This window comes from Manis pentadactyla, chromosome 1, assembly GCF_030020395.1.
Source record: "Manis pentadactyla isolate mManPen7 chromosome 1, mManPen7.hap1, whole genome shotgun sequence".
NCBI lineage: Eukaryota > Metazoa > Chordata > Mammalia > Pholidota > Manidae > Manis > Manis pentadactyla.
In genome coordinates this window covers 25,595,836-25,611,965 of record NC_080019.1, presented here as the reverse complement: position 1 = coordinate 25,611,965, position 16,130 = coordinate 25,595,836, and the positions used below count along the sequence as shown (strand labels likewise).

The following is a 16,130-nucleotide window of genomic DNA, read 5'->3' as shown; positions in this document are numbered from 1 at the left end:
CTACTAAAAGTATTCCTTATTTTAGGGAGTTTGCAAGAAATGCTTATCTCAAATTGTTTTCTAACAAGATAATTTATGCACTGTTCTATCTGGAGGTTAATTAAATCCAAAGCTGTAAAATTAATTTAAACTCAAGTCAACAGATTGATTCTTATTAACAAATATAATACTCTACAGATTAAGTGAGCAAATACAATTTTCTTTAAAAGTATGTATTACAAACATCACAAGTTCCGGGATATAAACAACAAATACTTCATGGTTATGAGTGACTGTCTCAGGAAGCTTCTGTAATCTTCAAAGAGAGGAATTGTAATTAATGATAGTAACAAACATCATATGAACAGAATTAAACTTAAATAAAAATTTTACCTCATTTGGCTGGTGTCCCAATAATGCTTTTTGTTCACTTTTCCTCCTGTGATCACCAGAAAGCAAATATTCTCCCTCCTTGTGTCCTTCTTTTCATGAACAAGGGCCAAAGTACTTGGCATAATACTTTCAGTTTCCAAAATACACATGTCAGAAATATTTCCTCTGTAGACTTCTCAGTGAATATCATTGGGACATGGACTATCTTTTTATTTCAGACAAGGATGAAAAAGCATTTTGAGGTTTGTAGTATACATATATCTACAACTGAAAGATCACTGGTGATTAGGAAGCTCCTGGTATTATTTTCCAAAAGAGGGTCACTAATGTGATGGATAGAAAGTCAATTATATAGTGGGTTTAGGGGTGACTAAAATAGAAAGCAGAGACATTTGTGATGGACTACTTTTCTTTTTTAACAATATTGAGTTAAAAAGAAGGAATGCCCGGTAGTGGTAATTGAGTGGGCAATTCAGGCTTGAGAGTAGGGTATGTTTTTAGGATTGGCTTGTGGAGCATATTTATAGGTGGGAAGGAAGTATTCAACAGACAGTCAAAGAGTAAAGGTTTTGACATAAGTATATTTTCTAATTTATATTTGTATTATTATCAAAGTGATACATTAAAAAAAAATCAAATAGTACCATAGAGTATCAACAGATAAGTCAGCGACCATTGCCTCTCCTGTTCCAGCACTGACACTCCAGAAACAGACCCTCCTTTCAACTGGTTCTCTCCAGTATTATAAACAGCAATATGGCTTAATTTATCATTTTAAACATTATCTGTCAACTTCATGTTATAACAGTTGTGGGTTTAACATTTTTACCTTCTTATATCCAAATGTCTTTATATATTCATATCACTGTTTTTCATTGACTTGATAATTAGTATTTATATTATATGATTATATAAATGTTTACATCAGAGCCAGGTCATTCTGTATGATTATATTTCCTTCCTTACTCTACTCCCTTACCCCAGAGCCAATGATTATTTTTCTTTCTGACTCACCCAGTTTGCTATATCCATGTACTTAATTCCTTGTAAATGCTCTATTAACTCTGGCATGCCCACCTACCCTTTCCCCCAAATGCCTCTCATATCAAATATTCCACCAAGGCTCCTTTGTGCCTTGAAGACCTCCGTCCTGCTGCTTTCCACCCTCCCGTGTAGCACGGCCAGCTTGGCGCGCTCAGCCTGCTGTGGAGCTGGTGTCCCATGACTTTTGTTCAGTGCTCTCTGAAGTTGGGCCCCTGGCTCCTGGCTCCTGTGTCTTTCTTTCTTAGTTTTCTCTTGCAGTAGCTTTGTAGGAAAAGCTGCCAGGGAAGTAACTTCTCTGAGATTTTGTATATCTGAAAATGCTTTTATTCTACCCTCACATGTGATCTACAGAAAGGCTAGTATCGAAGTTGAAATTTTCTTTTGGAACTTTGAAGGCATTGTTGTTTTATTTTAAAACCCAGTTTTGCTGCTGAGAAGTCTTAGGCCATTCTAACTATATGCTTTGTATATGATATGTTTTTTTGTTCTTTGTGGAACTTCTCAAGTTATTTTCTTTATCCATAATGCTTAAAAATGTTGTGAACTTATATTTTGATGTGGGTCTTTCCTTGTGCTGAGTACGTGGTGTGCTCTTTCAATAAAGAGAAATGTTTCTTTTTATTTTCTTGCATTATTTCATTGATAATTGCCTACCTTTTGTTTGTTTTTTGTTTTGTTTTATTTGCTTATTTACTTTGCCCTGTTCTTTTTTCCTGGATCTTGTTCAATCAAGTGTTGGACTGCCTGGATTGATCTTTAGTCAAGTAATATTTTTCTCCCCTATTTTCCATTTCTCATTTTCTGTGTTGGTTCATTTTTATTGTTTTATTTTTCTGGGAGTTTTCCTTAATTTTAACCTTCTAAACATTCTTTTTTGTTTTCTAAAAATGTGTGGATATTATATATTTTTTATTTCCAAAAGCAGTTCCTTGATCATTGATCTATTCCTCAGCATCTTGTTTTTGTTTTATGTATTCATTGTCTTCTGATATCTCTCCAAGGACATTAATTAGAATGTTTTTTCTAATTATGTTTCTGATTAATGTTTTGTTTTTGCATTTTCTTTTGCTCTCTCAAGATCTGTTTCCTTTGGGTTCATTTCTTCTCTTTGTCTACTTCGCATCCTTTTTCACTTGGGAGGTTTCCTGGAAGTAACTGAGGATCCTGGGTTCTGACTGAGGCGATAGCAAAGTCCTCGGGCTCTGAGACGGCTGGTGGAGCTTACTGACCAGCTCACTTCACTTCGAGATGAACCAGAGGGGAAGTTGCTACTTTGCAGGATGACATGCAAATGACAGTATATGGAGAATTCATTTTTCTTTGGGAGGGGCTTTCATTCTCCAGGGATAGTCCCCCAACATTACCTACTCTATGAACATCAGGCATTCTTTTTCCTGGGAGTGAAGAGCAATCAATAGGCAAGACTTGATGGTTCTGCATTGTGAATTTAAAATAACCTTCAAGCCATTTTAGACCAGTACGTCACTCTACTCTTTGCCATGTCTGGAGCCTCTCCTTGATTATGTGGGGGCAAATCTGTTTCTCACTTATCCCTATCTCCCTCCAAATACATTTTAATCTGTGGTTTCCTCTGACCCACTTACCTGTAACCTTTTCTCAATCTGCTCGCATTTTCCAGAAATCTGTTGAAACTTCCCACCCATTCTTTCCACTAACGTCTTCTCCCATTTTCTTTTCAGCCATGTGGACATACACTTTATTTCAAATTATTTTGCTATCATTATAATAGTCTCAGGAGGAAAAGGAGATGAAACTTGTATAACAATAACCAGAAGTTACAGCCTTTCCTTTCATAAGTGTTTGTGATGAAGCTTCCCATGGTCGGCAGAATAGGAGAAAGAGGCTCTGACAGAAGGGCCCTGTTTTGAATCTGGTCATTTTCATTTCTAATCTCTGCCGACGCACTCACCAGGGCAGTAGTTCTGGAACATGGAGGCAGTTAAACCGGCCCTAACCAGTAGTTTTCCAAAGACTGCCAAAGAGCCAGCAAGAAAACCTGAGGGCTCACAGGAGTTATGGGTAGAATCTCAGTGGCTCTGCCAGCATAATATTCCATTTGTTCTTCAAGCCACTGGCAAACCTTTTACTTGTCCTTTTATTTTGAAACTGAATCATATATATCCCTCCATATCAAAGAATCTCATTTTTTTAACTTGGCATAGGCATTACACAAAATCCCTGAAGTTATAATATCATGAAAAGTAAGGATGGTTATGGCTATAGTAGAAGAATCGATAGAGCTGTAACCTTGAGGTCTTGGCTGAGACCTTTAGTATGACATTGGGGAGGGGCCGGCAGCTGGAGAAGAGAACATTATGAATTGAATATTTTAAGTGAAATTTGCCCATATGTACCAGATTTATGTTTAGGTTGACAAAAGAAACTTTCCACATGGAGTTATTTCTAGGTTCCAAAAGTGTGAAATTCACATTGTTGCTCTACTGATGTCTCAACTCCGATAGTGTAGAAGGCACCCTTTAGGTTTCATAAACGGTTGATAAGCTGTGATCTTTTGCTATTAATGGAGTTTAAACCAAAAAAGAGTTGGTTATTTTATGCCATTTTAAAATTCAAGGTTGAAATGATAGAGAACACTTACCAGGTAAGCTAACAATCAAAATGCAAAAAAAAAAACCAACAGTGGAAAAGTTAACTTCTAGGACTCAGTTTCTTAAAAGGTAGTATGAATAACTGGCTAAGACTAATACCACGTCTGAAATAAAGATCATCTTCTGAGTAACAACTCACTTTATTACTCTGCTACCCTCCTGGAGCTCATAATGTTTAGAGGAGACCGAAAACCTGATGACTATATATTAGGGCATGATTTACACACAGTAAGAGAAGAATATAGAGAAGTATCAGAGAGGAGCACAAGCTTTCCAGCCAACCAGGACCAGGGCTTGAATCCTGGCTCTGTCATGTAATACATTTATAATCATGGACAGATCTTGAGAAATCAGAACTCAGTGTGTATTAAAGAAAACCCAATTAGGTAACCCTCAGGAACTTATGGGAGAGGCAGATGAATAAATCATTAAGGACAAAGGGTGATGATTGCTATGGCAGAAGAATAGACAGGGTGCTATGGGACAGAGAAAGGGGCACCCAAATCAGATGAGAGGTCAGCAAAATCGCACCAGGATGTGAGCTTTGGAAGACCAAGAGGGTGCAGGCACAGGGATTTCAGGCAGAAGCCAGGCCTTAGAAAGTCATGTACATGTTCAAGGCTTGGACTACCTCTTATACACAATGCGAGTCTGGTTTTCAAATCAGAATTCTAGATAAAGCATTGAGTTACAGTGTGGGGGATGGATAGGGGCAGATGTCACTTGCAGTGGGGAGATCGGTGAGTAAACAAGTACTCTAGTTGAGAAAGGGAATAATGAATATACAGGGTTCCAGGTAAAGATAAAGAGATGAGGCTACAGAGAACAACTTGTCCCAGTTTGCTGGAGATTGTACTGCTTTTTCTTAAAAACTGAAAGTCCCACATCCCAGGAAACCCTTCAGACCCTAGCAGAGCTGGATGTTTGTTTGGCTTTGGCTTATCTGAGGCGCTTGAAGGTAGGAGTGAATTGTCTGGGAATGCTGATCCTAGTGATAGTCAGGAGGTAAAATCTATAAGACCCATAATTAGTTGATATTAGAAGGGAAGGGACAGAAAGGGTGAAGTTGAAGGCACTAATGAGGATTCTAATTTGGTTGCTGGAGAAGCTAGTTGTACTGTCATTCCAGAGAGATTGAATCACTGCATGTAAATTCTTTCAGATCAAGGACTTCTATCTCTATAGTCTACCAGTAGTCCATTTTTTGTGCGTAAGTATTTATCATGGCAGAGTTCTCTCTAACTTCTTTAATTTTGATTGATTTGCAGTTTGGATCTGAAAAAAAAGTATTAAACAAATCAAGCTTTAGCGGTGCTATCTTTTGTTGGTACAATCAAATGAAAATATCTAGCCAATATCCAGGTGGAGCCAGTTTATTTACCCAAAGAACAGGTATTGATGTTTCTAATTTTTAGGTTTTCCTTAGTAGGAATGACTAAGTTTTATAATCTTTCTCTCAGAAACAGTCCATTTGTTTTAAACATCTCATGACCTCTGGTGACTTGCTGGATTTGATTCTCGAAACATGTCAAAAATAAATTTCAGGCTACCATTCTTATGAAATAAATTTTAAATGATGCCAATTAGAAAAAGCCAGGGGAGAAATAAAAATAGCTAGTCAGCTCAATTTAAAATTTTTGACTGGATATTTGATATTTATGTTATTTTTCTTATTCTCTGGATAATGGATAACATTCCTTGATTCTTTTCCAAACCAGCTTGATTGTTCAAGCCACAGATAAAGGGATGCCCAGGCTTTCTGGAACAAGTGTGATCAAGATACAAGTGACTGATATAAATGACAATGCCCCAGCTTTTCTCCCCTCTGAAGCAGTGGAAATTGCAGAAAGTAAGTGTGGCCTTTTAGAATTCTCTCTTTTATTAACTTGTATAATATCATCTAACATTTTTTCAGCCAGGTGCTATTTTAAAAATGAGTACTAACCCTCAATAACCACGCAACATAGACAGTTTGTATCTTTATTTTAGACTAGAAAACGAATGGTCAAAAGTTAAGTATCAAATGTCAAAGAAGTTAAATGTTAAAGCTGGAATTTGTATTCAGGTCAACGTGAGACCAATTTCCCATGCTCAAGCTAAACTACCATTCCACACAGCTTCTTTTTGTGTACAGACATTTCTGAAAAATGAAGAAGCATATTTTGTTGACTGTGACAATCCCCCCTATAGCTCCTCTGAGAAGAAGCAATGTTCCCAAACTGATATTTTTGTCAGTCTTTGCAGTTTGCTAATGACAAGTCACAAGTGAAGTGAATTGGATATTCATCACACAAAGTCATCACTTTCCTCTAGTGGAAACTAAACTTCAACATTTGCAGAAAGTTTTACCATATTAATGGTAAAATTTTACATGATATGGTAATTCATCTTAATTGTTTGGCTCTCTGGGCTATATGATGATTCCATAGTCCATGACCCCAGAATTTTCTGAGGTCAGTGGCTGTACTGCTAAAACCCAATGCAATTAATTCTTCCTAGTTGAATTTGCAAATAGTGGTAGTCCCTCACTTGCCTTTCCTTTCACTCTTACTACTCAAATTATTCCTAAAATTCCTAACACTCTGTTATGTTCATGTTCCAGACAAATTGTAATCACTACTGCTCACAGGTAACATATTTCAGAAATATATTTGTAGGCAAAATATTCTACATATTCTAAAATATTTTGTAAATAAGAAATTTTCCAGTTCTTCTCACCTATTTGATATATTTGTATTTAATTTTATAAGAGGTACTCTTCTTAAGTGCATGGCTTGGTGTCAAAATGCAGCAATGTACCCAGTATAAATATATCTCAAGACAAATGGCTTAAATCAGAGCAAACTGAATGGGGCAAGATGTGGTCAATATACATCAAGAATATTCAAGCTTTACATAGGAACATTATGAGCTCGTATACAGCAGAACTATTCTGAGTATCTTGGTATCTTCTTTCTATCTGCCCCATACCTGTAAGCTTAAAAACAAAGTCCTTTTCATGGCAGATTAGGCTGGAGAACAGATATGATGTGTTAGACATTTAGCATGTCATCTATCTTATAACTTTTTTGGTGATTAATATTAGAGATTTGCTTTTATCACTAGTATGGTGTATGCTTTGTCTTTCCATAGTTTTATAATTTTGAGAGTCAGAGTTTAAGAGAAGGAAGAGGGGTATGGACCACTCCAAAAGAAAATATTTTACAAAAATAAGTACAGGGAACTATTTCTAACTTGAGGATAAAAATATTTTCATTTAAATTGTGCCTACTATTCAGAGTTTTATGCTTTGCATTAATGTTCTGAGTCATAACCTTTCCATCCTTATCCCCAGTGAATATATGATTTTGAAACAGAAACTATGTAGTACAAATACGTGGCTTAGAATGTTTCTTGGTCCTGGAATTGTGCTGTAAATATATGTTGAAAAACGCAATATAAAAATTAAATACACCCTACCCCCTCAATTCCCTACTCACTGGTAAATTTTTACTTTTACTGGGCTCATAAATACTTCAGAGTTTTGTTCAGCTCATAATGAGCTTTGGATGAGAATTCGTGCCAAGAAACAGCAAATCATGCTGGACTTAAAAATGGTTGGATTGAACTATTAAAGAAAAGTATTTCAAAAGATGAATTTTAATAGAGGCTGACATTGGTCATGACTATTTCAGATTCTTTGCCTGGTGTCATTGTGACTCAGGTATCAGTTCATGATGTGGATGTGAACCCATCTTTCATCTTCAATTTCGTCAAAGAGAGTAATCCTGGCTCCAAGTTTGCTATTGATCCAAACACAGGAGTAGTGGTGCTTGTGAAACCTTTGGATTTTGAAGAAGCTACTGAATATAAGCTGCTCATCCAAATCTCTGATATGGTCCACCACACAGAGGGAACACTCATCATCCACGTGTTAGATGTCAATGATAACCCACCAGTATTTTCTCAAGATTCTTACCAGGTAAAATTCTTAAAGAGATGCTGAAACCTCAGCCAAGCTTGGAAAAACAGGGAAGAGTGTAAGACCCCCATTGTTGACAGACTTATTTAGGCAGACAGTATGCACTGTTTTTAGTGCCCAAGTTGATGCTGAGAGTTTTATATTTAATATCACAGAGGCTATAAGCACATATGGAATTGAGTAATAGCTCATATACTTCAGTTTGTATGTCATCACGTTTTTAGTTTGTAGGGATTGGAGTACAGTTGTTCCTAACAATTAGAACTGGCCTAACATTTGCAAAACCACAGATAAGACAATAAAGTAGTTTGGATTATCTGCAGTTAATTTGGGAAAACTTTTTCTTTCCTAGACATACTTTTGGAATATATTGATTAACTTTTGGCAGAAACAAACCATGAACAAAACTGTAAGGTGGAAATTTTCATTTTGAGAAGATAGCATATGTTTACAGAAGTAAGGGCAATGATAACATTTCAACTAAGTACTTAGAAGTGGGCTCCAGGACCTTTGAATGTAGCAAATGCGAGGCTTAAATGTAAACACAGGATGGGATAGAAACTAAACCAAGCAATGGTCTTCTGTGAAGCTTGCTAAATCATACAATACACATAATGTAATAATGCAGCAATGAATGTGTTAACTGCCCTCTACCACATGGAAATAACTGAGAAGGAAATTGTTTCCTAACAAAAAATCAAAACAACAAAATTTTAAAAATCTTTTTGTTTTTCTAAATTCTGGGACTAGAACACAATCTTCTTAATATGTCAACACTGTAAATTAATATGTCTAATAAAGTCAGCTTCTCTGTGTATTTTCCATAATCAAAATGACCAAACTGGCCTCATGTTCTGGCTCCGTTCATGAAACTATCTGCAGCCTTAAGCACGGTGTTCATTTCTGTCTTTGTCCCTGCAGGCTGCTGTTCCTGAATTGGTACCTGTGGGGAGCTCTGTGCTGACTGTGGCAGCCACGGACCGAGAAAGCAATGACAACATTTCTTACAGAATCCTTTCATCTTCTAAGGAATTTTCAATTGATCCTATGAATGGTGAGTTATATATACTGGGTTTAGTGTTCATAGATTGGAGTTACTGGATGGAAACTTGAAATAAACCTTTCCAAATGCTCCTAACTACCCTCTGACCCTCACCCCCAGTGTTAGAGATACCACCTTCTCATTTCTCTTCAAATCAAATGTTGTGGCAGCAACTCTCAGTAGTATTTCTCTTCTCCGACATCTCAGTGGTTGGAAAGCAAAAGGAATCAATTAACATGATGGCAAATGCAGAGAAGCCCAAAGACCCCAATACAGTAAACACCCAGTTCATCAGGCCAGCCAAGCACAGTTCAGGGAATTATCCCAGACCTCAACAAGAATGAAAATGAAGTCGAAGGGACTGATTTAGTACTGAGAACTTCATGTTACCAGAATGTGGAAGCTTTTTTCCCAAGCCAAGAACAATAAGTTCAGGAATAGAATACATAACACATTCAATGATGACCAAAAAAATTGAAGAAGGAGAATTATTTGAACATCACCACTAAGCAAAAATCATTGTGGTGTTCTGGTTTATTTGATGCCCTCCAAGGCTCTCTGTATCTTTATCAGAGAGCAAGAGATCTGTGATTGTGTAATGCATTCAGGCAAGTGATTCCAGATTAGAACAGTTGAGAATTGCCTAAAGTTTAACAATGAATAGACATTAAAAGTTAAATTTGATAAAGGTGAATAATTAACAAAACACTATCCCTATAAGAGCACATTCTAGAAGAGAACAGGAACTGGGATATATTACACTGTGTCCACGCACCACAGTGTCATTTCATAGGTGAGGGCTGGTTTAAAAATTAACCTTAGAATGATGGATATGAACTAGACCAATTGTGGTGACCGTTTTACAAAAGAGTGAATATATAAATATATTAAATAATTATATCGTACACCTGAAACTAATATGTCAATTACACCTCAACAAAAAAGTTAACCTTAGGATTACCTGGAAGGAAAAATTAATCACAAAATACTGGTAGCCACTGAGTGTTGTAACACAGCCTGTGGATAAATGGGTACTTATGCATACCATATGGCAGGAATTTGGCTTTCTTTTTCTTCTCTCTTTTCTCCCCTTTTTTGCAGGCAGGGGGATAGCCTCATCTGCTGTCAGTCTAGCCTCAGCAAATCACAGGGTGTGAGATGGTCCCTCTGAGCGCTGTCCTAGCAACTTTTGCTTGACATGTGTTACCAACAAACTGCCATGAGATACTGATCAGAATATTTTTAAAACATTAAATGTTATTAGATCAGTTTAGTTCATAATGGGAATCTAACTGAAATGTGGAATTTAAATGACAACATTCTGTATTCTTTTTTAGTGACTATATTTTAAAAACAGTTATCTTAGAAAAAAATGTTACATACACACATTAAAATTATGTATTTCTACACTTAAAACAATAAAGTGTATTAAATATATTTCATTAATAAGGGAAAAATCCACTTACTGAATTAACCAAAAGCTTTAGGAAGGACATCTCTATAATTAAGCAACAGTTGTTATCTCTGCATTGTCACATTGATCAGTTTCATTTGACTAGAGTGAGTCGACCTCTATTACCAGAACCAGTATCTCCATGCTAGGATGTCTGTATGTATGTGTCTATGGGTAGTGGAATGGGCATAAATTTTTCAAATAGGAGTACATTTTCTTAAAAAATATAAAAAGAGAGCAATTTAGTTACTATACAAAAGTAAAATTAAGAGAAACGTGCAGCAAAGTCATCTTCAAGCAGTACATATATGTAATAGAGTGAATGCCCTGAGTATTATTTCTGGATCTTAAATATAAAAATAATAGAACTATAACAATTTTCATATTCTGTTTGGAGTTATTCTTGGTTGTGACTTAAATAACAAATCTGACGAGTAACTAACCACATTAGTAAATATTTGATACATATTTGCCGACTAAATGGATCATGGGAATTTAATTCCACAACATTGAAATGCTATGTGTTGTTTTTCAGGCACAATATTTACTATCAACCCAATATTACTTCTGGATGAAAAATCAACAGTTCGATTTCTTGTTGAAGCCAGCGATGGTGGAATTCCTGACCTGAAGGCTCTTACCTTAGTAGAAATAGAAATACAAGATATGAACAATTATGCCCCTGAATTTGCAGTAGAATCCTATAATCTTAGCTTGAGTGAAGATGCACGAGTTGGAGGCACACTTGTCACATTTTCAACCACTGACCATGACTGGACCCGTGAAAACACACATGCTGAATATTCCATCATCAGTGGTAATGCACAGAACAATTTCCACGTGGAAATTAGTTTCATTCCTTCACAGTATCCTTATAAGCAGATTGGTTATCTGGTGTTGCTTCACAGTCTGGACAGAGAAGCAGCTGCCAGTCACAAGCTTATAATTCTGGCCTCTGACCATGGCTGCCCTCCACTGAGTACCACAGCCATGATATCAATAGAAGTGCTTGATGTCAATGATAATCCGCCTGAATTCGACCATCTGAAATATCACACCCACGTCAAGGAAAGTACCCCCCTCGGGAGTCACATCGCTGTGGTCTCAGCAACCGACCGTGATGTGGGTTCACATGCAGAAATCATCTACCACATAATCTCTGGAAACGAGAAGGGACATTTTCACTTAGAAGAAAACACTGGTGTGATTTATTTGATTAAACCTCTGGATTATGAAGAAACTATACAATTCACTTTAACTGTCCAAGCTTCAGATGAAGAAAGGAAACATTTTTCTTTGGCACTTGTGCTTGTCAATGTCCTAGATGATAATGACCATGCACCTCAGTTTATCTTCTCAAGCTTGAATTGTGTTGTTCCTGAAAATTTGCCAATTTTCTCCACCGTATGTTCTGTAAATGCTTTGGATTTTGATGCAGGTCCTTACAGAGAATTGACCTATTCTATTTTATCACCCTGTTCTGTCACTCCTGGGGTGCTTCAAGATCATGATCTCTTCCTCATTGACCCTTTAACAGGAGACATTCGTGCTAAGCAAGTCCTTGACTATGAAAATGGCAGTAAATACTGCCTCACAGTTCAGGCAAAAGACAAAGGTGACTCAAGTGCCTCCTTAATGGTTTGGGTGGATATTGAGGGGATAGATGAGTTTGAACCCATTTTCACTCAAGATCAATATTTTTTCAACCTCCCAGAAAAGATTAACCTAAGACAGTTGATTGGCAGAGTGGAAGCATCAGACGCAGACTCTGGTATTGATGGAGTTATTCTTTACTCCCTTGATACTCCATCTCCTTTCTTTTTAGTAAATAAGACCAATGGAAATATTTACTTGGCTAGAGCCCTCCCCCTAGTAAAAAGTCAAGTCAGCAAAGAAGACACCATTGAAATGAAAATAATTGCTCACAGCCCCAAACCGGACTCAAAGTTTACATCTTGCACTGTTTTTGTGAATGTGTCGTTTTCCTCAGAAGGAAAGCACTCAGCAGTGTCAGGTAGCAACTTGTCAACCAGCCTCATGGTCTCCTTTTTAGTGTTTCTGTTACTCATTGTTGTTCTAGTTGTACTGATTTTAAGATATAAACAAAAGGATGCAATAAACAACTATGAAGAAAAGAAAACATCTGCATCCTTAGGCATCAGTCTGCAACTGAACAGGGACACCAGCATGCCTGAGCCTTTCCTGAAAACCAGCGAGCGCAGTAATGAGGTGGTGCCCATGGACTCCTTGCCTGAATGGCTGAGTTTGATCAATATCATGGAGAAAGACATTATGAATCTGTACAGGCACTCAAACTCCAGTGGCCACTGTTCTGTGGAAGGAGAAACCGCTGAAGATAAGGAAATCCAGAGGATAAATGAGCATCCTTACAGGAAGGACTCTAGCTCCGCTCTGAGTGATCGGGAATCCAGGGTGCCAGACTCCGGCATCCCAAGGGACTCAGACCAACTGTCCTGCCTGTCTGGAGAAACCGATGTGGTGGTCACTGCCGAAATAGCAGAAGCCAGCCAGACATTTGAGGAAGGGGATCGAGAAGAAGGCTATGGCACAACCTATGTTCAAAATAGTGTGTTACCCCAGGCCCTGAAGAAGAGAGAGATGAAAGAGGGCGTCCTGGCTGAAGTCAGAAAGGAGTCTGTCTTTATTTCAAGTGATCAGGAAGCAAGACGTGTAGCTCCTTCCACCCAGAGAACCTCTGATGAGGACGTGAGTGGCGACTGTCACTGGGATTATGTCCTCAGCTGGGAACCCAGATTCCAGCCTCTTGCCTCAGTATTTAGTGATATTGCAAAACTAAAGGATGAACATTTACACATGCCTAGCATTCCAAAAGAGAAAAAATCTTTTGTTTTTCCACCACCTTTGATAACAGCTGTTGCCCAACCTGGGATTAAAGCAGTGCCTCCAAGAATGCCAGCCACAACCCCAGGCCAGCTGCTTCAGAAACACCCACACTTCCCCCTCCCCTACCGTGTCAGTTCTCTGCCAGAAGCCATGACTCCCAGTTTTTCCCCATCTCTTTCCCTACTGACCACCCAGACCCCTGCTGTGCCTCCACTGTTGGCAGATGGAGAGTTATTAGACACACATCTAAGTGGTACATGCCATGAATTCAAAGCAGAAGATGAAGCTCAGATATAAAACGATCGTGATGTCAAGCCCCTGCTCACCACTGGTCACGAATGACTGAGCAAAACATTCTTGAGCAAGCTCCTGGAAAGTAGCTTCATTTTATCTATGAGTAAGTGATATTATTTAGTCAGGGTTTTTAGAACCTCCTCATTTAAGTTTCTCAAATTTCTTCCAGCCAGCCTGAATGAGAAGTTACCCCCTCTTTTAACCTCTATGTTTTGCTCTCAGGACTCAAGTTTGTATATAGTAAGTAGTGTATATTCTATCATACCTGGTTTTCTGTATGAGTAGATTTCCAAAGGACACAGTGAACTTGGCTGACCACCAAAATGTTTCTATGAAACTAAATGGGAATACAGGGCAGTCTCGTCACACTACTGCTGGTTACGCAGCTGTAGCTAAAACAAACTCGCACAGTCTGACTAAGGAGTGAGCACAGGACAGAAAACAACCGAGAGAAGAATTTGGAAAGATAAACTTAAGTTTTCAACTGAAGTGGTTTTCTATAGATTTGGTATATTTACAGATGCATTTCTCCACTTTTCCTATATGCCACACTTGTGGAAGTTAGCTGTAAGTTTAACTTCATTGTGCCTTTTGGAAATCTAATGCGAAATTAAAAATGAAATTTGTCATAATGCTGTGCAAAATAAGAAAACAGTTCCTGATTAAATGAACCAGAAGTATCTGTTCTTGACAATGGACCAGGATTTGATGAAAGCAATAAGTAAGGTTGGCTTCCACTTCCACCTCAGACGTGTTTCCTTGGCCTTCTTTACAAATAGAATGATTTTTATTTTCAATGCTCTGTCTTGTAACATGGTACGGGTACAGACATTAAACTTTGAAGATTTTAATCTACATTTAAATTTGTAGATATTTCTTCATTTTATTTTCTTTTAGATACAGCAATTTTGGCAAGAAATAATTTATCCACTCAGTGTCAGTTTTAAAAGAGAGTATAGATAAAATTATGTTATTAGCTAATAATAAATTTCATAGAGTACCTTAGCCATATATTTTTAATGAAGATTTTTTATATAAATGTTTCCACTCTAAAAGTTAAGAGTGGATGTCTGAAATCCTTCTTCCATTTGTTCACACATTTAGCTTTAATTGTCATTAGATGGAGCAGTTTGGCAACATGGTTAAAATAATTGTTCAGCACAGCTACTGTTTCAGAAATAATAGTGGTGTCTGGTACTCACATATAATGCTATATCCTTCTCTCTGATGAACCTAAGAATCCATCAAAGATTCTTGTCCCTTCCAGGAAAGCAGAGCACTTTCCTATAATGATGGTCCAGCAGCTGTCCATGGTTGGCAACATGGCCAGGCTTGCAAATAAGAGTTTAAGATTTTAATGGCAATCTAGAGGGCATCTGATACGCTTTTCTTAGTAGTTGATGTGGGCTTCTGCTATAGAAATATTTCCTTTATTTTTCTCAATAGGCCTCATCTGTAAAATTATGTGAGATAGCTAATTTTTCTTTACTGAGGAATATCACAGAATGCCGTGCTTAATGGCTAGTTTTGTAGATAAATAGTTCTAAGACTTCCTTTGCTGATTTCATCATTTATACATATCTTTGCTAACTCTTAAATTGAGAACAAGTGTAAAAAACCACATCAGAAATTGTATGAAACATGAAAGGTTTTGGACAAGCCTGGAATCCTAGGGAAAGTCATTTAGGCATGGAACACTTAAATATTAAAGAATGAATGCATGTCTCTCCTTTTTCTTCATGGCATTGGGGAAGAAAATTTCATGGTTTTTCTAAAAAAAAAATCACCATTTAATCATTTCAGTGTTCCAGTATTTATTCCCTCTTTGACTTCCTTCAAAAGATTACTTTGAGCATATGAAGAAATTCTACACTGATTTTTTTTCTAGTTATATATGGAAGTTTTGTTTTGCAACAGGCTGGTTTCTAGGAACCAAGAACATTTTGGTGTTTTTAATTAAGCAGGTTCTTTATTTCCTTATGCTTAAAAAGAGTTATCCATCTAACTCTTCCCTAAGTTATTTGTTTATGATTTAGTACTCATTCTGGACATGATTCTGCATTTTTTCTAGACATTTAATAAAAAAAGGAGACATGAAGTATTTAGCACTATTCCTTACCAACATCTAGTGTATTTTCAATTGATGACTTTATTTATACAATATCCAGGGCCCCACCATCACCAAACAACTGCTGCAAGTACGGTTGAGATTAAAAATGTGAGCATTCTGGTTGTTTGCAATAAATCATATGTCAGCCCTTTCAACTAGAGTGCTTTTTCCTAAGTAAACAGTGTAATTTGTACAGTTTTCCTTCAAGTTTAATATTAACTTGCCTCATATGTTCTGTGTTATTTTGCTGATCTACACACCAGCTTTAGCACTCTGGAGGGGGTACAGAACTTGTTAGTGGAAAATCATATTAAGCCCCGAATTCATAAGCTATAAAATAAAAGACAGTTGTCTCTTGC

General features: G+C 37.2%; 1 protein-coding gene across 1 annotated transcript in view; it reads left to right on the top strand.

Moving 5' to 3' along the window:
• Nucleotides 1-15,759, top strand: part of DCHS2 (dachsous cadherin-related 2) — a 224,685-nt gene extending 208,926 nt beyond the window's left edge. The window contains exons 17-20 of the mRNA XM_057496860.1: nt 5,765-5,895; nt 7,721-8,007; nt 8,929-9,061; nt 11,038-15,759. Coding sequence (XP_057352843.1) covers nt 5,765-5,895; nt 7,721-8,007; nt 8,929-9,061; nt 11,038-13,664 — 3,178 coding nt within the window. The 3' untranslated portion in view covers nt 13,665-15,759. The remainder of the gene's footprint in view (nt 1-5,764; nt 5,896-7,720; nt 8,008-8,928; nt 9,062-11,037) is intronic.
• Nucleotides 15,760-16,130: the final 371 nt, after the last annotated feature.